Source organism: Hypanus sabinus, chromosome 11 (assembly GCF_030144855.1).
Source record: "Hypanus sabinus isolate sHypSab1 chromosome 11, sHypSab1.hap1, whole genome shotgun sequence".
Classification (NCBI taxonomy): domain Eukaryota; kingdom Metazoa; phylum Chordata; class Chondrichthyes; order Myliobatiformes; family Dasyatidae; genus Hypanus; species Hypanus sabinus.
This window is the reverse complement of record NC_082716.1, coordinates 19,784,662-19,808,656: the sequence shown is the minus strand read 5'-3', so window position 1 is coordinate 19,808,656 and position 23,995 is coordinate 19,784,662. Positions and strand designations below refer to the sequence as shown.

At 37.7% G+C, this 23,995-nt stretch overlaps 1 protein-coding gene across 3 annotated transcripts in view; it reads left to right on the top strand.

Moving 5' to 3' along the window:
• The window catches only part of tgfbr3 (transforming growth factor, beta receptor III), a 139,979-nt gene extending 116,347 nt beyond the window's left edge, over nt 1-23,632 (top strand). For all 3 annotated transcript variants that reach the window (XM_059983880.1, XM_059983883.1, XM_059983879.1), the window contains exons 14-17: nt 533-662; nt 7,608-7,649; nt 10,091-10,198; nt 20,189-23,632. In XM_059983880.1, the coding sequence (XP_059839863.1) occupies nt 533-662; nt 7,608-7,649; nt 10,091-10,198; nt 20,189-20,307 (399 nt within the window). In that variant the 3' untranslated portion in view covers nt 20,308-23,632. The remainder of the gene's footprint in view (nt 1-532; nt 663-7,607; nt 7,650-10,090; nt 10,199-20,188) is intronic.
• Nucleotides 23,633-23,995: the final 363 nt, after the last annotated feature.

Sequence of the window (23,995 nt, the reverse complement as noted above, 5' to 3'; positions counted from 1 at the left end):
CATGATAAAAGTTGTTAGAACATAATCCAGTTATGAATAACACAACATACAGACTTTGCCTAAACAAAAAAAATGCTATAGATTTCCCAAAGGCTGAAATATTTAATTTGAATCACCAGAGTGATTTATCTATCTCCTGATAATTCCAAACATGTATCTTAAGTTCTGCAGTGTCATAATTAAGCTTGGGTATATGTGTGTGTGTTACCTTTTGAGAAATATTATCAGACTTGTTTTATACAATTGTGATCTAATGGGTTATTTATTCTACCACCATGTGTGCAGTTCGTCTATTGGTAAACATGAATACAAATTTAAATTTGTGGCATGTAAACATTTGAGATTGATCATTGGCATATCCTGTTATCCATTGGCAGCAAATATACTTGTGCAAAAATTCCAGTGATAAAAGCATTCAAATCATTGGTTACTAAAATGTAATCAGTATTTGCCATTGCTGATAACATGAGACATGATAACCATCAAGCTTGCTTATTTTTGACTATGTATTGTTATTTATCTCTTGCTGCAGTGTGTTCCTCCTGATGAAGCTTGCACTGATGTGAATTTCCAATTAATAATGGCTATGGCAAGAAACAGGCAATCATTTACAAAGCCACTGGCAGTTGTTTCTGGAAGAATAATTCTGCCCGACCCACAAGGTTAGTCACCATAAAAAGCCTGGCCATGGTTTATGTGTGCCTTGGTTTGCATAATTGATAATCCAATTGAGATTAGCGATGGATTTCTCCAGTTTAGGCTAACTGACATCCCCGACTCCCTTTGGGCAATTTGGTCAGCAAGGACATGTTGGACCAAAGGGCCTGGTACTGTGCCACATGACTCTCCCTCCATAAACTATGAAATTCCTGCCCTCAACCCTCCAATCTCTCCATATCCCCTTTCGTTCCTTAAATCAATCTCTAGTCGGATTTAGCTTGATTTTGATCCTGATGTTAAAGGGGCTGCGTAAGTTCTAGTTGTTGTTGTGGTAGGCATTTTCCAGCATATTGCAGAGGATAAAAGGTTCAGAACTATAAAAATTGCAATGTTCAGGAAATGCTATGTTTCAAATATGTTTGTGTTTAGACTGATGGTAACATTTTTACATTATGTAGTCAGCGTTAACCTACAGCAATCTTCCTTTGGTCAAAGACATCAATGTGGCTGAATAATTTGTAGTTTGTTTATAAATATAAGTTGTTCTTCAAATTATCTAAGTTTATGTGAATATAGAGTATAAAACATAGAACAGTACAGCACAGGAACGGGCCACTTGTCCCACAATATTGTGCTGAAGCAGCTAAAAAGCAAATCAGAAAGTCAAACACCAATCCCTCCTACCCACACAACGTCCATATCCCTCCCATCTTCCTTACATCCATTTGCCTATCTAAATGTCTCTTAAAAGCCTCTAATGTATTTGCCTTTATCACCATACCAGGCAACTTATTCCATCCATCCGTGACTCTCTGAATAAAAACTTATCCCTCCCATCCCCCTTAAACTTACCCCCTTTCACCTTCAATGCATGCCTTCTGGTATTAGGCATTTCATCTCTGGGAAACAGATACTCCCTGTTCACTCTATCTATGCCTCTCATAATCTTACAAACCTCTTATCAGATCTCTCCTCAGCCTCTGGCACTCCAGAGAAAACAGCCCAAGTTTATCCAGCCTCTCATGATAGTGCATGTCCTCTAAACCAGGCAGCATCCTGGTAAACCTATTCTGCACCCTCTCCAAAGCCTCAACATCCTTCCTATGTGGGGCGACCAATACTCCAGATGCAGCCTAACCAGAGTTTTATAAAATTACAACATAAGCTCTTGACTTTTGAACTCCATGTCTCATTTAATAAAATAAAGCATTCTATACGCCTTCTTAACCACCTTATTGACCTATGTAGCCACTTTCAAGGAGCTATGAAGTGGGATCCCCAGATCTCTCTGCTCAGCAACACTGTTAAGGATCTTGCCCTTAACAGTGTACTGTCTCCTTGCATTTGCTTACCAAGGTGCACTTATTGAGGTTAAACTCCATCTGCCACTTCTCTGCCCTTATCTGCAATTGATCTTTATTGCACTGTCAATCTTCTACACTGTCCACAACTCCACTAATCTTGCTAACCCACAAAGTTACTAACCCACCCATCTACATTTTCATCCAGGTCATTTGTATGCATCGCAAACAGCAAAGGTCCCAGCACAGATCCCTGCTGAACACTGCTAATTACAGACCTACAGCTCAAATATGCCCCTTCAACCACTACCCTCTGTCCTCCATGCGCAAGCCAGTTCTGAATCCAAACAGCCAATTTGCTGCAGAATTTAGATTGTCTGAACTTTGAAATTACTTCATTTATTTTCTGACTACATTAACAGAAACAACTTTTATGCTGTAACATCCAAAGCAATAGCATATTCCAAGAGCAAGAAGAAAGCAGTCCAAAACTTCTGAGGATTTTAGAAGATGGCAGAGAATTAGAAAAGCATAAGGGCTTTAGGATAAGGTTCCAGGTATGAATGCTAAAGTGACTGAAGAGAACAGGAAAGTCAAAGGCAAAAGGTTCAGGCACAGAGCTGTGCTGGAGAAGATTGTAGAAAGTGGTAGACTGGAGAAAGTGCAGAGATTTCTGAAGAAATTATAAGTTTTACAGTGGATATAAACGGGCAGTTTGGGTTTTGATACTATAGATAAGAAATCAGATAATTTGGATATCAAAGAGCAATACTTAACAGTAAAGTCATTTGGGTGTGTGTTTCATAAGACAATGGAGCAGAATTAGGCCATTTGGCCCATCGAGTCTGCTACACCATTCAATCATGGCCGATCCCTTTTCTTCCCCCCTCCTCCGCTCACTCCCTGGCCTTCTCCCCATAACCTTTGATTCTGTGGCCAATCGAAAACCTATCAATCTCCGCTTTTAAAATGATGTGAACTACTTTGTCTCAAAAAAGGTGCTTAATGTTCCTATCTTTAATATGTAATTCCATAGAAATATTTTCTTACACCCAAACTTTAAAACTCAAAAATATAACTAACTACTAAAAGAGTATTTAATCACCTGACATCTTTATACTTACAGGGAATCAAAGCACAATGTACTTTGGGTTTAAGAGATTCTTCACAAGGTTAGGACAAGGGTGTTGGTTATTAAACTATTTAGAAGTATATAAGACTAAAAGATATTGAATAATGGAAGGCCACCAAGGAAACCATTAATTTAATTGATGTAGAATGACAAGGTTTCACTGATAGTGTGGCTTTTGACCTGGAACACAGGTTTGAAATTTGGGTCAGAGTACATCAAGCCATCAAGGTTACATTGTTTACATTGAGTCAGTTTTCAGGGAGAGCATTGGAATTATGGGCAGATGAACAGGGCTCCCTGCATGTTGCTATAAATAATGCCTTTATCTGGAAGGATTAAATATAATTGTGACATATCCTTGATTTGAATACAGGAAGTCAGTGTAGTTAAGGGTTGGCACAGAAGCTGAGTTGGGTGGCACCAGTTTGGCACATGCATGGAAGATAATCCTGTTTGGAAAAAGAGTGCTATAATGGGAGTCAGTGATAAATAATTGTCTTTAGTTAATGGTACAGCCTCAGAATACAATGACGACCCTTTAGAACAGAGAAGAGGAAGAATTTCTTTAGCCAAGTGAATCTGTGGAATTCAATGTCACAGATGGTTGTGGAGGCCAAATCATTGAGTGTATTTAAAGCAGAGGTTGATCAGTTCTGGATTAGTTAAGGCATCAAAAATTATGGGGAGAAGGCAGGGGAATGGGATTGAGAGGGAAAATAAACCAGCAATGATTGAATGGAGGAGCAGACTCGATAGGCTGAATGGCCTAATTCTGCTCCTATGTCTTATGCTGTGTGTAAAGAAGGCTTATCGTTAGTCGAAATTGATGACTACATCAATGTAGTAAAATGCAACTTATAGATCTAAAGCTGGGGTATTTGCGAAGGAGATTTATATGATCAGCCATTGCAGGTACTCTGGAGGGGTTGAAGATGGTCAAGGGGTTATGACGTACCATGTAATTTGTTAAGGGTTTGGCACATGGTCACTGGTGACCACTGTTGAACTTGTTACTACAGAGAAGTTTCTGAGCTGGGGAGAGTTGTGCAGGCAAAGAAAGGAAAAGAACAGGGAGTATCAAGAAAAACAGTAGGATCTGGATGGTCTGTCAACACAGAGAACTGTTGCCAGTCCCTGATGATACCTCCTCTTGTGTTCATCAGGCTTTTATTGTGCTCCACCCTTGTCATTGTACCAATCTCCATTCTGAGTAGCCTCATCGCTCACCAAGATAATAGCTTCCTCCCCTGACCAATTTGTGGCTGAGGTGGCATAGGGCAGCAACTATGGGTTCACACCTGGTCCTGGATATTCACCTTCCCAGGGAGGGGGTGGTGGATTCAGTACGTTGCTGGCACAACAAGACACTGCCTGAGCAGATGTCTTTATTAAAGTTCTGGGGAGAAATACAGAGTGACCAAAAGCACTGTAACAGATCAGCAGTCTGCAGGCTAGAACTAAGCAGAGCACTAGTATGGCATTGTTCACAAGGAAAGTGAATGAACCATTGTTTTATGCCTTGGCAGAAATTTGAAGTTTGCTTTCTAGTGTAGATTTGTTTATTAAATTGCATTTGGATCCTATTAAAATGCGGTAGCTCAGCATATTTTACTTAAAAGGATCATTGAATAGAAGAAGAAGGATAATCTAACCATATATACATATGCATGCTATTATTTAAATCTGCTCCCTAAAAATAGTGTTTTAGATAACTAAGAACAGTTGTTTAGAGAAAAATCTACAAAAGTTATGAACTGGATATTTATCTTGGTGGCAAAGCCATAAATTGACTGATTGGAGGTCTAATTTAGAATAATGCATATTGTTTTTGCTTGATTCTAACCTGGTCACTCTGATCACAGAGCAAGACCACTTCCATCAGTGATTTTCTCTTTCCAACCTTTGGTCAGCCACAGATCCATTCGTGATGTTTCCTATCCCTGCTATGTCCTGTGTGATTATTCATAAGACCAGGAGATGTAGGAGTAGGATCAGGTCATTTCTTCATGGTTGATCTAATTTCCCTCTCAGCCCTAATCTCCTGACTTCTCATATCCCTTAACTCCTGACTAATATAGAATCTATCAACCTCTGCCTAAATATAACCAGTGACTTGGCTTCCACAGTCACCTGTGGCAACAAATTCCACAGATTCACCACATTCTGGCTAAAGAAATTCCTCCTCATCTCCATTCTGAAAGGATGTCCCTCTGTTCTGAGGTTGAGTCCTTTGGTCAGAGTCCCCGACCAGAGGAAACAAGCTGACACAAAGCACCACACCACCCCTTCCCTTGTCCCCACATCTCTTAATACCTTACTGCCTCTACATTGGTTGGTACCTATTATAGATTATATGCAGTTTTATCAAAATAAGCAATAGGAAGGACAATGCAATTTTCTTTGCTTCTGCCACAAACTCTGTAACTATGCACTATCAGCACTCCCTAACAGTCTGATGCAGACTATTCACAACATTGGCATCATCTCAGGAGAAAGCAACTGATGAGGCCTACTTGGCACTCACTTTTCAAATCTTTCCTCACTTGCCTTCCACATCCAATCCTCCAAAACTCTGAAGATGTTGATGTGGCCTGGGAAAAACAAAATGGTCATCTGGATTAAATAACCACACCCCTTTATAAACAACATGTTTTCATAGCATATGGACTTTGTTTATCTGCTCTTTTATGAGAGAAACAAGCTGTACTTATATGGGAAGAATTTACTAAATTATTTACTTGTGTTTGGTCTACTTAGACAGTAAGAAGGAGGCAGAAATGGAAGTCTTAAGTTCATTTTGCTCTCTTTTGATTGTACAGTGTGTGACAGCGTATGTTTTTAAACTCCACTGTTAATAGATATATGTGCCTAAGACTTTTGCACAATACTGTACATTGAAAGCCATGTCTTTTTTTAAAAATTTATTTGAGATACTGCAAGGACAATTTAAAATGAGCAATGAACCTACCGATTGTTAAGTCTTTGGACTGGTGGAGGAAACTGGAACATCCAGAAGAACCCCACACAGTCACAGGGAGAACATACAAACTCCTCACAGATAGTGATGGGAATTGAACCTGGGTAACTGGTACTGTAAAGCATTGTGCTAAAAACTACACGGTTGTGCCACCCTGTTTTGCATACTGTTTTTACAGATCAAATCATTGTACAGTTCACTGAGGCAGAATAAAGTGTAAAAGCTACCAGAAAAGTTCAGTGAGGTAACTGATAAAGTACAAGATCATAACGAAGTAAGTTATGAGGCCGAGAGTCCATCTCATTCTACAAGAAGTTCATTCAGTAGTCTAGTGGGATAGAAGCTGACCTTGAGCCTGGTACATACTTTCTGGCTTTTATATATCAGCTGAGATGATCACCGGGGTCTCTCTTCCTGCCATCACGGACATTTACACTACACGCTGCATCCGCAAAGCAAACAGCATTATGAAGGACCCCATGCACCCCTCATACAAACTCTTCTCCCTCCTGCCATCTGGGAAAAGGCACCGAAGCATTCGGGCTCTCACGACTAGACTATGTAAAGTTTCTTCCCCCAAACTATAATACTCCTCAATACCCGAAGCCTGGACTGACACCTTGCTCTACTGTCCTATTTATTATTTATTGTAATGCTTGCACTGTTTTTGTGCACTTTATGCAGTCCAGTGTAGGTCTGTAGTCTAGTGTAGCTTTCTCTGTGTTTTTTTTCTATTATGTAGTTCAGTCTAGTCTTTTGTACTGTGTCATGTAACACCACAGTCCTGAAAAACGTTATCTCATTTTTACTATGCACTGTACCAGCAGTTATGGTCGAAATGACAATAAAAGTTGACTTGACTTGATCTCCTGCCCGATGGGAGAGAATGTCCGGGGTAGGTGAAGTCTTTGATTATGCCAGCTGCCACTATTGACAGAGTGGACCAGAGGAGCATTAAGATTTTGATAACTTTGGATAAATTTCCTTCTTGAGGATGCAAGAGGAGTGGGGAAAATATTTAATACAAACCTTGTTCTACAACACACACAAAATGCTGGAGGAACTCAGCAGGTCAGGCAGCATCTATGGAGAAGAGCTGATATTTTGGGCTAAAACCCTTTTTTGCTCTGCACAAATGATAAATGATGTTAAAAAAACCAAGGAGGAGCAACAAGAGCCAAAACACACTACATTACTTAAAATGCAATGAAGAATTATGGTTAACTGCAGAGTTGAATCAAAACCACTTTTACCACCCCCATTGCTCCAATTTTTCTCCAGCCAAGAGAGAAAATGGATAGCTTCTTCCAAGCATCGATCAAAGCCATCCTGTAAGTGAGTGATATATTTAGGCAATAGAAATGTAGAACTGCTAGGGAGCACCATATATGCACCAGTATGTAACTGAGTCACGTTCTTCACTGATTATAGAAATATATGTTCTAATATTTTATTACATCTCATTATGTTGTCTTGTATGATGTCAGGCCAAATACAAATAACGTAATGCATATTTTTGCCTTTGTTTTCTTTGTAGTAAAATTTGAAGACCTGACTATTGCAGAGAAACCACGGTCTTGTAAGTTAAATTATTAAATATTAGCTGTACAACTGTCATGCTTATTAATATTTTTAGTGATAGGAGAATCAAGCAGATAATGCACAAAAATAGTTCTGGAGTAAGTGATCAGCCATAATCTTAGTGGATAATGGAACAAGCATAATGACTGATTCAGCTTCTATATTTCATGCACTTAGTGGCTTCCAAGCATTGTTAACATTCACTCCAACTGCCACAAGCGGGACTTCTCAGTGGCCAAATTTTAATTCTGATTCCCATTTCCATTACGAGATGAGGCCACCCTCAGGGTGGAGGAGCAACACCTTATATTCTGTCTGGGTACCCTCCAACCTGATTATATGAACATTGATTTCTTCTTCTGGTAAACAAATTCAACCCTGCACCCCCCTATTCCCCTTTCTGACCTTTTACTTCTCACCTGGCTGTTTCAAGCTGACAGGAAGGCAACAGTAACTAAAATAACCATGCATTAGAATGGTGGTGTGCAGAAGAGCATCTCTGAACCTTGAAGTGGACGGGGCTGCAGCAGCAGAAGACCATGGCAGGTTCCACTCCAGTACCTAACACAGTGGCCACAGAGTGTATTTTCACTGCTTGGGATTCTTGGACAAAACTGGCTAATGACAAGTTTATTGTCCTTTGCACAAATACATATATACAGAGGCACAACGAAAAACTTTGTTCTAGCAGCTTCGCTCACTCAGAGTTGCCTTCATACATTCTTTCTGATCCATCCTCTTTTTAAGAGTGATTTTGTATATAATTGTATTTGGTTTAGAAACTAGGAAACAGTTGAATACTGTGGATTAATTCCTCTTTCTATTCAGTCTCACCCTGTCTCTAGACTGAGAAATACGAAAGTGTGTGCAAATGAAAGCATTAATTCACAACCATTTCTTTGTTTTGCTAATTAATGTAGCAGCTGTATTTCAAGCCACAACTTTGCATGTACTCAGCAGCCAAGATTAGTTAATGTTGTCAGCAGAAGTATTGTGGCAGGTTTATATCAAAGTGAAATCCATCCCCAAAAGCTCACCAAAGTTTTGTACGTGAAGGAAGAGCAGAAAGAGTGTGGTAATTATATGTGAACACTGACCTGTTTGTCTGGGACTAACATCCGAAGCTACTTTCCTGTGGCTGTCCAGCTTCTCAACAAAACTAACTCAGGTGTAATATTCTAATTATCCCACACAGCATCCTTTAAATTGTTTGACCTGCTGTCCTTGTTCTGTTGATAATTATTGACTCTGTTCATACATTCACATTTATTTGTCTGATTATTGACATTTGCACATGTAATCATTCTGCTAAGAGTTGATTGTTCATGGCTGTGTGTAGTACTGTCTTGGAAATTATAAGTTGCTATTGTGTTGTCTGTCTTGGTATTGTCCTATGTTTCATGCTTGGCACTGAACCACAATATTTTCTGGTTTGTTTCACATACTGGCAATTAAGTGATTCTGATTTTCTTAACTAATATAGTAATGCTGTTTTAGACAGAATTAACACTAAGTACTAAACTTGCAAGACTATTCTTTTAAGTCCCTTAATGAGATGATTATTATTAAAAAATGAAAATAATTGAGGCACAAATAATACCCCAAAAGATACCAGCAGTAGAAGCCAACAGTGTATTTCTTAGTCTAACAATAAGGATAGACTCATTGTTTGAAGTCAAATCTCTGTGAAACGATAATGGATAATGTTGTAAAAGTAGTTGTTTAATTGAACACTTTTGAGTTCATCAAGTGGATGTGAATTGGTATTTTTAATTACTTTAGGTAAATACAATTTCTACTACCTTCTGAGCTGTTTAAATTCTTGCTCACTTGGTGTCAACATTATTGAGATTGCACTTTGTACTCCATTCTAAATCATGGTTTCAAACCTTTAATTAGGACAAAATAGATGGCAGTGAACTGAACCAGACACAAACCAGCACACACAAATAAGCCTTTATGCACTCAATGTCTATAGGTCTTATTGTCTCCCTAGAAACAGCTTGTGTTTAAAAAAGATACTGTATTACTAGAGACAAGGAGGCAATCAAAGTTGTGGACAAGTTAATTGCTCAGTTATTGGCATGTGCTTGTTTCACTACACACCATATCAATTATCATTATTATACTACTTATAAATAAATCTGCTCCTCTTAAAATGAAATTTTAAATTATTATTCTAACCAAATAATATACATCATATCTTAAGCAATTAAGTTAACTGCTTAACTACTTAAATATAAATATTAATTAAACACTAGATCAACTGTCATTATGGTGCTATGTATAACTAAATCTGTACAATGTAAGATAACATTTCTTTGTGAAGTATCTCAACCAAAGAGTTATTTATGCATTAAATATAATTTTTATTAAGTAGTAATTCCAGCTAGATTTGTAATGCATATGAACCTGTAATATATTTCTTTCTTATTTCAGATATAATTTATGGTCTGGATACCCCCACAGTTGTGGGAATTGCATTTGCAGCATTTGTGATTGGTGCACTTCTGACAGGAGCTTTGTGGTACATTTACTCTCATACAGGTTTGTATCTTGTTAATTATTTTAATTATCTGTAGCCATGGAGTAATTTTATCCTCTTTCTGTTTGGGTACAGTATAACAATTAAATTTTTTTTGGAAGGTTAGGGAGGGGAAGGATTCAGTTTTCTCATTGAAATCTATGGAATTTAGAAAGGCCTAGATAGAGTTGACTTGGAGAGGAAATTTCCTGAAGTTGGGGGACTCTAGGACCAGAGAGCACAGCCTCAGAATAGAAGGACATCCCTTCAGAACAGAGGTGTAGAGGAATTTCTTTAGCAAGAGGATGGTGAATCTGTGGAATTCATTGCCACAGATGGATGAGGCTAAGTCGTTGACTATGTTTAAGTGGAGGTTAATAGGTTCTTGATTGGCAAGGGCGTCAAAGATTACAGGGGGAAGGCAGGGGAATGGGGTTGAGAGGGATAATAAATCAGCCATGATGGAATAGTGTAGCAGACTTGATGGACTGAATGGCCTAATTCTGCTGCTGTGTCTCATGGTCTTAATATAGTGATGAAGATGCAGATCCTTGTCTGCGTTTGCAAAATATTATATACATTTCCAGTTTGATTGATTCCAAATCATGGTGTTGTGTTTCTTTTTAAACTTGCTGAATGTTTAGGAATGTTTTCAAAATAATATTTTAACAGGAGGAAAAAGGGCATTGATAACGTTATTCACATTTTAAATTGTTGACTATTCCCTTAAAGTACATACAAGTAGATGCAGTTAGGCTCTGGAATACTGAATATAGGCAGCACGGTGGTGAAATGGTTAGCATAACACTTTACTGTAGCAGTGACCCAGGTTCAATTCCTGGAGTTCGTACGTTCTGCCATAATCACAAGGGTTTCCTCCGGGTGCTCCAGTTTCCTCCCACAGTCCAAAGATGTACCAGTTGGTAGGTTATTTGGTCATTGTGAATTGTCCCATTGATTAGGCTTGAGTTAAATCGAGGGGGTTGCTGGGTGATGCAACTTGAAGGGCCTGAATGGCCTATTCAATAAAAACAAAATCTCAATATAAATTTACATTTAAATTTAAATATAAATTTAAATTTTTTATACCTCAATAAAAAAAGTCCCTCGTTTGCATCTTTTTGGGTGTTTTTGATTTGCTTTTCAGCTGGTTCAGCATAACATTGTGGGCTGAAAGGCCTGTTCCTTTGTTGTATTTTTCCATGTTCTATTAAAGAGTAGTTAGGATACGATAATTGATTCATGAAAAATATTGTCAAAAAAATTACCTGAACGTAGTCAAGGGAAAATTAGTTATAAATTAAGTTACATACAAGGCTGAAGAATATAAATAGAACAAATACTGCAGTGTATAATTTGTAAGACGAGTGACATATTTTGCAAGTTGGTGAACTAGAGCTAATATTAATTCACCTCTGTTGTATGATAGAATATTGTTATAACTGCATGAATTCTATCAGCATTTTATGAAAATATGTTAGCTTGGTGTTAGAATGTTAATATCCACATGAAATGTTTAGAACTGGTATGTTAATGTACAAAATAAACTGAACTGTTAGTTCTCACAACAGGTATAAGACAGACACATTACTATTTCATAGTAATGCCTGAGTAATCAGGGATAGAAATAGTTCAGAAGTATTTTTACTAAATCTCAGTAATTTACCAGGCAAATGCATTGCTCCATTGCAGGTTTAATCATATAGTGCAAATATTCACATAATCAACATTTTTAATCATATAACTTATGTCAGTAGCTGAAGTTAAATTGATGGTTTTTTTAATGGCATTGTATGTCTGACTCAGCAAGTAAAATAGCCATTCTTTTTTCTCTCAGCTTCTCTTCAAGGAAGGCAGATTTGTTTTTTTTATTTTTATAAATCTCTTTATTCTTTATTACAGTGAAATTTATATATATATATATATATATGTATTCACTATCTTTGTGAGGTCTTATGTCATTTTCCATTTAGAAATGTATAAGTTATTTCACTGGAGATTTACTTGATCCTTGACATTTGGGTTTGAGCTGAGTGACTGGGTTTCATTTTTTTTGTATTAGCAAATGTAGACTTTCTTATCTGATGTACTCTGGACTTTCTACCATTATTTCAACTGTAGGCCCACCACACAAAGCCAAATTAGTGATCTTATTTCACAGATAGTTTCAGTACAGTGTTTAAAAACAGAATATTCACGTGTATCAGGCAGTGCATTGAGATCTGCCTGCCCCTCTCTGTGTGCTACTGGACAATTGATGGAGAGCCCAGAACTTCCTTGTGCTCAATGTTAAAGTGCCCCATCTTGCTGAACACAGAAAACATCTCACAGAAGAAAAGTACAGATTGGAATTAGGAGGAAAAGGAGAAATGAGAGCAACGCCAATCAAAAATTCAGCTACCTGTGTCTGATCACAGAATATAATTGATAGTGTTTATGGAGAAGCCCCCCCCCCCCATGTCATTGACATTCCCATGTGGTGATAGGTCACAGCAATAAAAAGAATTACTTATGGAAAAGTAACACTAAAAATTAAATATATAGTTCAAAGATAGCTCCAAGACTTTTCTTTGTGTTATTGCACATTCTATTGACAGAGCCCTTTGCTGCAGTATACTCCCCTCTGGGCAATGTAAATTCTCCAGGAAATGGCAAGATCTTTATCATGACCTGTTTCAATTTGTAAGAGAAATGGTTCATCGTATCTGAATCCAGCATTGACCTAATGACATTATTTCTCAGCAGAAAGTGTTGGGGAAACAGTGTAGCTGAACAAAACATGTTTAAAAAAAACAGTTTTAGGATTCATCATATAACTATGCACTGTCATCATTTTATTATTCTCCTTTTTGTAACTGGAGGAGTAATTCAGATTTTAAAGGAATTAAGGCATGTAGGATTAGTGCAGGAAAGTGGCATGAAATCAATCGTTATCTTAATTGAATGGCAAAGCAAGTACAAGGAGATGGGCTGCATACCCCTGCTTCATTTTCTTGTGTCCTTGTATATCCCTTGGGTAAATTTAAATGAGAATTAGAGAGAATGTCTTATGAGGATAGGTTGAACAACCTAGGCTTTTCTCTTTGGGGTGAAGAAGGATAAATGGTGACTTGATAGAGGTGTGTAAGATGATAAAAGACACTGAGCAGACAGATAGCACTTTTCTTTCAGCACAGAAATGGCTACCATGAGGGAGCACAATTTTAAGGTGATTGGAGGAGAGTACAGGGGTAATATCAGGTTATGTTTTTTTTACGCACATTGGATTAAAGTGCATGGAATGCACTGGTAGGGATGGTGGTAGAAGCAAATACATTAAGGACATTAAAGTGACTCTTAGATAGGCATATAGATGAAATAAAAATGGAGGGCTATACTCAGTAAATTTATTATCAAAGTATGTATGTCACTGAGATTCATTTTCTTGGCATTCACAGAAGAACAAAGAAATACAATACAATCACTGAAATGCTGCATACAAAGACTGACAAACTGTAAATACCAAATAAAGTAATAAATAAAGAAACTGACCAAAACAAACAAAAAACTGAGAACATGAGTTGTAGAGCCCTTGAAACTGAGTTCATTGGTTGTGGAATCATTTCAGAGTCGAGGTGAGTGAAGTTATCCATGCTGGTTCAGGAACTTGATGGTTAGCAAAGCATCAGATTGGTTAAAAGGTTGGCACAACATCATGGGCCAAATGGCCTGTACTGTGCTGTACTGTTCCATGACTGGGAGCACCCCCTTATGAGATTTGATCAATTTAAGTAAATCTCCAAGATCACCTGTATCAGTATCACAGTGGTATAAAGAGAGTTACAGAGGCATGAAAGAGGAGCTTGCCCAGGTGGATTGGAGGAGGCTACTGGTGGGATGACAGCAGAGCAGAGATGGCTGAAGTTTGTGGGAATAGTTCACAAGGCGCAGGATAGATATGTCCCACAGAAACAGAAGTTTTCAAATGGCAGACGTAGGCAATTGTGGCTGACAAGGGAAATTAAGAACTGCATAAAAGCCAAGGAAAGGACATACAGTATAAGGTGGCAAAAGTAAGTGGAAAGTTGGATGATTGAGAAGCTTTTAAAATCCAACAAAAGACAACTAAAAAAGCTATAAGAAGGGAAAAGATGAAATACGAGAGCAAGCTAGCCAATAATATAAAGCATGATACCAAAAGTTTTTGCAGTTATATGAAGAGTTAGAGAGAGATGAGAATTGATATTAGACCCCTGGAAAATGATGCTGGTGAGATAGTAATTAGACACAAAGAAATGGCACATGAATTTGACAGGTACTTGGCATCATTCTTCACTGTAGAAGACACTAGCAGTGTGCTAGAGGACCATGAGTGTCAGGGAACAGGAGTTAGTGCCATCAGTATTACAAAGGGGAAAAGTGCTAGGCAAAGTCAAAGGTCTCAAGGTGAATAAGTTACCTGGACCAGATGGACTACATCCCAGAGTCCTGAGAGAAGTTTCTGAAGAGATAATATGTGCAATGGTCATGATCTTTCAAGAATCACTGGATTCTGGCATTGTCCTAGAGGACTGGAAGATTGCAAATGTCACTACACTCTTAAAGAAGGGAAATTATAGGCCAGTTAGCCTAACCTCAATGATTGGGAAAGTGTAGGAGTCTGTTATTAAAGATGGGGCTTCAAAGTACTTGGAGGCAAATGATAAAATAAGTCAAAGTCAGCATGGTTTCTGTAAAGGGAAATCTTGCCTGACAAATCTGTTAAGAGTTCTTTGAGGAAGTAACCAGCAGGGTGGACAAAGGAGAGGCAGTGGATGTCTTTTACTTGGATTTTCAGAAGGCATTTGATAAGGTGCCACACGTGACGCTGCTAAATAAGGTAAAATCCTATGGTATTACAGGGAAGATACTGGCATGGATAGTGGAATGGCTGACAGGCAGAAGGCAGTGTGTGCAAATAAAAGGGGCCTTTTCTGGTTGGCTGCCGGCAACTCCTGGTGTTTCTCAGGGATCTGTGTTGGGACCTCTGTTTTTCACATTGTTTGTCAATGATTTAAATAATGGAATTGATGGCTTTATGGCAAAGTTTGCAGATGATATGAAGATAGGTGGAGGGGTATGTAGTGCTGAGGAAGCAATGCAATTGCAGCAGGACTTAGACAAATTGAAAAAATAGACAAAATGGATTACAGCATTAGGGAATGTATGATAATACAATTTGGAAACAGGAACAAGAGTGTGGACTATTATCTAAATGAGGAGAAGGTTTAAACATCAGAGGTGCAGAGGGACTTTGGAGACTTCGTGCAAGACTCCCAAAAGGTTAATTTACAGGTTGAGTCTGTGGTAAAGAAGGCAAATGCAATGCTGGCATTTATTTCAAGGGTAATAGAATATAAAAGCAAGGAGATAATGCTGAGCCGTTATAAGACACTGGTCAGGCCGCACTTGGAGCATTGTTATCAGATTTGGGCCCCATCTCACAGAAAGAATATGTTGTCATTGGAGAGAGTCCAGAGGAGGTTCACATGGATGATTCTGGGAATGAATGGGTTAACATATGAGGAGCATTTGACAGCTTTGGGCTTGTACTCACTGGAATTTAGAAGAAGGCGGTGGGATCTCATTGAAACCTATCAAATGTTGAAAGGACAAGATTGAGTAGATGTGGAGAGGATGTTTCCTATGATGGGGGTATCCAGAACTAGAGGCCACAGCCTCAAAATTGAGAACAGAAGTAAGGAGGATTTTTTTTTAGCGAGAGAGCAGTGAATCTGTGTAATGCTCTGCCACAGACTGTGGTGGAGGCCAAGTCTGTGCGTATATTTAAGGAGGAAGTTGTTTGTTTCCTGATTGGTCAGGGCATCAAAGGTTATGGCGAGGGGGCAGGTGTATGGGGTTAAGTGGGATCTGGGATCAGTCATGATGGAGCAGATTCGATGGGCTGAATGGCTGAATTCTGCTCCAATGTATTGTGGTCTTATCTTTAATACTTGGTCATATTCATCAAAACTGTTAGTCTTCAGCATTATTTCCTTACTTTCAGAGGTCCCAAAATGAGAAAAGTTTGGGTAAAGGTACAAACGTTTGTAATTTAAAAATACTATTTTAGCTGAAGACTGAAAGAGGAGGTACTTCCAAAATATTTATTAATACCAAAACAACAAAGAGTGGTCAGGGGAGGCTTTTTTTTATTATACTGATCTTTGTTGAGAAAGCAAAATTCACAATAGCAATTAAGAGTTTTAAAAAGGAATAAGGAAAAGCATAATGTGGAACAAAGTTGATCATAATCAGACTCTTAGACCAGATTATATTATGTGAAAACATACAAGTGTTGACTGTCCATTTCCTGCAAGTTTGCTCTGCCATTCACAAAGATGATCTTTGGCCTCAACTCCGTTTTTGTTCCCACCCACAATCTGCCTGTGCCTTAATAATATTTATTGATTTCCATGGCTCTCTGAGGAGGAGAATTACAATGATTCACGATCCACTAAAGAAATTTCTCTACTCTCAGAATCGGAATTAGGTTTAATATCGCTGGCATAGGTCATGAAATTCCTTTCAGCTGTTCCTGAACCATTTAGTGTGTGGCTTTAGGCTCCTGTACCTCCTTCCAGATGGTAGTAATAAGAACAAGGCATAACCTGGCTGATGGGGATCCTTAATGATGGACAACGCCTTTTTGAGGCATTGTTCCTTGAAGATGTCCTGGATACTATGATGACTAGTGCCTGGTGATGGAGCTGACTAAGTTTACAACTCTCTGCAGTAGCCCCATCCCTACCCATACCAGATGGTGGTGTAGCCAGTTAGAATGCTCTCAACAGTACGCCTATGGAAATTTGTAAGTGTTTTCAGCTTTAAGTGACTGATATCTTATTTGGAAACAATACTAACTAGATCTTGACTCCTCAATCTGCCCTGTTGCACCACTCAATAACTGTATGTTTCATCTCATTCTTCAGAACTCCAGAGAGCATTGACCCTTCTGCTCAATGGGTATAATGTCCATCTCAGAAATTAATCTGGAGAACATTTGATGGAAGACAAGTATACCTTTCATATTTCATTCATTTACTTAATGAGCGATGTGCAATTAATTCACTCCCTTTAGGGTGGAGTGGAGATAAATATTTGAATGTTGTTTTCCACCATCATCTGTCTGATGAGTAGGAATGCTTACATTGCCACAGTGAAAAATTATTTTGCTTTGCTCTTACTGCATAGCGCCAAAGATTTAATAGTATAATTAGTTTAATAGTTTTCTGAAAAAAGATTAAGTATTTGTTTACTGACATGGAAGAAACTGTTTCACTCCTGTACATAAGATGCTTGGCAGCGTGGAGATGCGTCTCTATCAAAGGAGGTCTAAGGCACTCCTTCTCACCACTAGCCTGCAGGTCACCCTTGGACATAGTGTAGCACCTGCTTAGTACCCCCACCCCCGATCAGGGTCATGTGAAGATGTGGGAGCAGTTGGTGGGTGGTCGTATGAGCAGCTGGTGCATATTGTAAGCCCTGGTTGTGTGATAATTGATACCAGGCAGACAATCTCTGAAGAATATTGATAATGGCTGGGGTCACCTGTCTTATAAAGACACTGCCCAGAAGAAGGCAATGGCAAAGCACTTCTACAGGAAAAATTGCCAGGAACAATCATGGTCATGGAAAGACCATGATCACCACGTCGTATGATACGGCTCATAATGACCACGACAACATAAGATGCTGTTGGTAAAACTTGATTGCTCAGCAAAATGATATTGCTGCTAATAAGTTTTTCTTCGCTCCAGATTTAATAGATCAGCTTTGTTTGTCACGTGTACTTCGAAACATAGAGTGAAATGTGTTGCCTGTGTCAAATCTTAATCAGCAAGGATCGTGCTGGGGGTGTCACCACACTACTGGTGCCAATATAGCATGCTCACAACTCACTAACCCTACTGAACATCTCTGAAATGTGGGAGGAAACCGTAGCATCCAGAGGTCACGGAGTAAAAACACAAACTCATTACAGACATCAGTGGGAATTGAAGTGGAGCTGTAAAGCATTGTGCTGATTAGTGCATATGACCATAAATTTGACTTTGACTTTTAACTAAGGAGCTAGACTGATGCATTTCATGAGGACCAACAGATGAATTCAGAGGTTTCTTTGAATATGACACAAGTACAATCTTGCATTTATCAAGGATGACAGATCTGAAACAGTGAACTCCTCGTTAATTTGTGTACTGGGAAATGATAAAGCAGTTGGCAGGTCACATTGTTGACCTTGCTGTTACAAGCCTATGGGAATAAACTCAGGTTTTTCTTCAACTGGACAACAAATTTAAGTTGCTTTTTCTTAGAATTAAGACTTGTAGCATCCGTCTTGACATTAATTTTACAAAGCAGCTAAACAATTCTAATTCAGAAATATTCCATAAATTCTAGGAACCAGTCAACCTCCATGAGAGGAAAGCTATTTATTTCTCTCTAAGGGAAAGTGACAAAGCTGGTTATCAGGTCTTTTACTTACAAAGCTCAAAGTACCAGAGGTGGCAAATAGCAAAATATGTTACTGTGATGAAGTTGTACTGAACATACCCTATTTCCTTGAAAACATCCATTGTAATTCAGCGAAAGATACAACAGCTGTCTGAATCACTATTATTCATCCCTTGTGGTGGAAACTCACTTCATTGTCATCCTTTATAATTCACTGAATCCACGTTTCATTTAACTTGTTTTCCTCCGTCTCTCAATGCATGTTATAAATTCTGACCAAAGTTCCAAGTGTGTTCATCTCAAAAAATGGACATATCCAGCTGTTAAGTATTCAGGTTTACAGTACAGTTTCCATTTATTATTTAGAACCATATTTGAGAATTGCAGCTGATTCAATCTATTAATCATCATGTTAGGTGATAAATACATCAATTGTCTGCATTTAGCTTAAGGCTCTTGTAGTTGTTTTTCATCTGTTTATAATTGTCAGAATCAGTTATTCATTATTCCCTAGAGTTTAAAAAATAAAATAACTATCATGATTGCAGACCTTGATATTTTCAACTTCCCCGATTAAAGTTATCTGACAAAACAAACTCAGATTAGACACAAGCAAATGGAAAAGTATGTCGGAGTTTCTTGGCAGCCAGTTCCAATACTGCACAGCTATCTACTGTGACCTATATTTGTTTTAGTTTGAAAGTTGCAAATTATATCTACAGAACATCATTTGTGTTACACCCCACCACATTCGATCTGATAAACCTGGCTCTTTCTGAAACTTTTAGTGGAGCAACGCACACAAAATGCCAGAGAAATTCAGCAGGCCAGGCAGCATCAATGGAAAAGAGTGGAGTCGACATTTTGGGCTGAGACCCCTCAACAAGACTTTTAGTGGAGTGGCTCAGAAATGCATATTCCTGCAGTTATTTGGCAATTTGGAGGACACTTATAGTCTTACTTAAACTTCCATGCAAGTCATAACTTTATCCCTTTATTGAATGCTACACTGATTTTCATTTCACCAAATATCATTAATATTTAAAACAATAATATTCCTAAATAAAATGCTTATCATAATATTGTATGGGAAAGGGTTGAATTAAGCTACTAATCTGGGATAACAGTAGGGGATTGGGGCCCTGTTCTGATTTTTGCATGAATCTGTGACAAATTATTTTTTTTAACTTGGCAGTGATACTCAGAGCTAGGAGGCCTTGAAAAGGGATTCTGATATTTTTGAAAAAAAGACATCTCAAGCAGTGGGGTCGAAAACAAGAGCTTCTAGGGTTTTGAAAATTAGTTTTATTCTGGAAGGTTTTAATATATACTTAAAAATGAAGAATTTATTTACATCAGGTTGCGTGATTCACAAAACTTGATAATCTTTCACAGAAGAATATTGATAAATGAATGTGCATAACAAAAGAGGAAGTTCACTGGTCAGTCTTCTCACAAATGGAGACTAAATTTGTGTGGCAGGACTTTGCTTTGTGTGGTGATTTAGCCAGCTAATTGACAATTGTTTATCTCTGCAGGTGAAACAGCTGGAAGGCAGCAGGTCCCTACATCTCCGCCAGCATCAGAAAATAGCAGCACAGCTCATAGCATTGGCAGCACACAAAGCACTCCCTGTTCGAGCAGCAGCACGCCCTAACCCTGAGGGAAGTAGCTACAAGGAAATGGAGTAGAGAGGCAAAGTTCAAAGTGGCTAATTGTTGGTTGGTATCCTGAGGATAGAAGGAAGATCTTCAGTTGCCTCTTGAAAGCTGATACGTACTTTCAAGACAAAAGAAAATCATCTAAGTTGCTGTATACTTTAGGCAAACTGACTTCCCTCGAGCGCATAGTTACAAAATACACATATGTGACAAAACTACTAATTACCCTGAATTGGAACTTCCTAATGATTTGAGTTCCTTATGTGAAATTTGTACCAGATTTTTTTTCAGTGCTGCTTAATTTCTAGAATGCGGCCATTTAATTATAGATATATTTTGTTTAAACACCAGCAACTTTCTGAATGAGAATGAAAGCACCATGTTCTGATTAACCAAAGATGACAGTTTTAAACATTCAGTGTTTCCATCACACATCAGATTTTTTTTTACCAGTTAGATAGATTCCATAGAAACATTGTTTAAAAGCTGTACAAACAAAACCCTCCCTCTGGGCAATCTGCATTTAAATATGCTGTTAAATATGTTATCCAGTTTTTAAGAATATTTACAGCTTTGTTAAGAAATCAGTGTTTTAAGCTAATTGATATAACAGTGAAAACATAGACCAAAGCAGAACTTTCTGCTGTTTGCTCAAATTATCTGGACAGGTGGGTTTTGAAGATTCATTTTTGTTCATTTTCAAGGGTCTTGACAGCAGTTGGTATTACTTTAAGATGGGACTTAAAAGCACACTCTGAATTCCTTTTTTTTAAACTTTTTTTTAAAAAAAATATTTTTTAAGAGCAGTTGTCCATCATTGTGATACAAGTTGTCCCACATCGTGAATGTTGTATTTTTTAGCAGTTCAGCAGGCTGTGTTGTTCACAGTACTGACTGTTGCATACTGTACAGTTGAATGTATTTTAGGACATTAATTAATAATGTATACCTTGTATATAAACATTTATAGAGCTCTCCAGAGCAGAGTACAGAGTATATTAGTAACATATAAGCTATATTTTTATTGTATTCTGGATTTTGGTGTAAATGTTGCAAGGGTAGACTTGGTCATCGAATGATAATAGGGATCTAGGCTCAGGTGAGGTCAGATGGAACAGACTGCACTGGGGTATGGATATTGTTGGTAATACCAGCATTTATTATCAACCTCTGATTGCCTGTGAAATGAGGAGGCAGATATGGCCCAATTGGATTGGTTTGACAGCAGTGAGAATGTCGGATTTCCTTCCTTGTACGACATTAGTTTGCCTCACACTCCCTCTGAAACTAGCTTTCCCATTTAAAATTATAGGATTACTGAATTTACCCTTTATTGTTAAATTTATAAAAATGAAATTCAATTTTATAAAATATATTAACTTTGCTAACTGTGAATTTTTCATTGAATTTTATAATAGATTTCTGCTACTTTGCTTTTTACTCATTCCCTCAGAATGTCTGTTTGGGTAATAGAAATTGTTCATTCAGAATCCATACTAATGGACAGAATTGGAATCACATTAATTAAGATCCTAGGTGCAAATCTTAACTTCATTTTTAAGATGGTCATTGTCAGCTGAAGATATTGTATCAAATATATGCACTTTTCCAAAGCTTGTAATTGAGCTTGGAAGTATTTTATTGTAGATACAGCTCTAAAATTAATATTAAAAAATGTTAATTAGTAAAAGCTAATGGGCATTCAGTAACATGTCCTTGTAATGACGCAGGAAAAGAACAAATGATAAAGTTCATCATAACTGAGGCATTTGTTGCTGTCAGGATTTTTATTAATAAAAAGAGAAAATGATGAAGCAGGTTAGACATCATATCCAGAAAGAGAAATGAAATTAATGTTTCAGGTCAAAAAACCTCCATTAGAATGTTAACTTTGTTTTTCCACAAATGTCTTTATTTGTTTCAGATTTCCAGCAACTGCAGTGTTTTTGATTTTCAGTTAATTTTTATTTCCCTATTCAGAACATTTCTGAGAGAGCAGTGATGAATGGATCTAATGAGCAAATTAGCACTTTATTCTCTTCTTTCTACAAACCAGGGCAATTTCACAATTTTATAAATTTTTGAAAGTTTGTGTTAAATGATAGAGGCAAATAAATAATGTAAAGCTGTGGGTCCTAATCACGACCTCTAGAATTCTGCAAGGTTTTAATAATGTTGAGGTTAACAGTTGTAAAGTTCCCAAAAGTGAGGATATGCTCAGCATATCAGCTGTTCCACCTATGGGGTTGTGAGCAGGTCCTGGGATAGTCCCAGTTCTTTAAAAAGGTGTAGCTTGGGACATCCTCAGATTTTCTGTGTGTGTGCGTGTTGGGAGGGGTAGTATTTGCATTTTACTGAGTATAGATGCAGGACTTTTGTTGAGAAAGGTTAGGAGTCACTGATGTAAAGTAAACAACGACATCACCCATTAATCTTTTTACATAAAATAAAGTTTTCCCTGGCATGACCTACTGACTACTTTGTAATATTACAGATTATCTGGTGGCTTGTTGGGTGGTAATTAAAGTTAGCATCTTTCAGGCTGCTGTCACTGTAGTACTATTTTTTCTTGTTTTTTCCATGATTGGATAAATACCCTACAGGAATGTTTCTTTTGCCACAATATAAGTTGAAAATATTTGGAAGTTAGCTCACTGCCTGGGAAAAAAATGCCCTCCACTTTGCTTCAAACTGCACATTAATCTGCTTTTTAAATTGTATGTAAAATATTTTGTATAATGGAATTAAATGCAGATATAAGAATGCATTTGGGCTAACATTGCAATGATGCATAAAAATGAATGTAATTTCCTACATCTTCTTGCCTTTGTTTTCTCTTTGACTTTTGATCTGTTTTTGGAGAGGATTACTGAAACAATTGGGAGTAATTGGATTGCTTTAAACATTATGGTAGGTTCACTCTATGATTCAGTGTGAATTTTGGCAGCTCTGTACTTAGAAATTTCAGAGGATATGTACCTTTTGCAAATTTGGATGTTTGTATAATATATTACTGTTGGAGAGACAATTCAATTGAGATTGTAAATTTTTTCTGTTCTTCATACTTCATTTTTCTTTCCCTTTAAAAATATATCTACCTCACTGTTTTACTTAAAGGAACAAGGCCAGTCCTGCTGGTTGTACTATTTGATTTTGTAAGTATTAGCAGGTGGTGTCTGTACCTACTTAATAGGGCTGCGTTCTGCTCATGTCTATTTTTCATATGCTGTTGGAAAGGGATTTATGTGAAAATTTAAAAATGTTGATCTTTTGTCATACTATATAGTTATGTTAAATAAAGGTGTATATCAATTAATTGAATGTGGAAATTGTCTTTATTAAATAAAGGTGCCGGATCCAACAAGGTAATATTTGGATTTTCCAAGAAGTGAACTGCTGTTTGCTCCAGTCATGACAGTTGCAGTTTCACTTGTATCTCAAGCTATGATGTGCATGCAACTGGTCATCTAATTACAGGACCCATACTGATGGAGAGACTTTAATTAACTCATTCAGTCAGTCCTCCTCACCAAAACAGCATCCAACCATTCTTTAGACGACTGCAAGACTATTCTTCCCCTCTCTTGATATATATAAATGGGGAATTACATCGAGTTGGAAAGCAATTGGCCTAATTTGACCATGCACGTCATAGTTAATGCCAATTGATATAATGCCAAATTA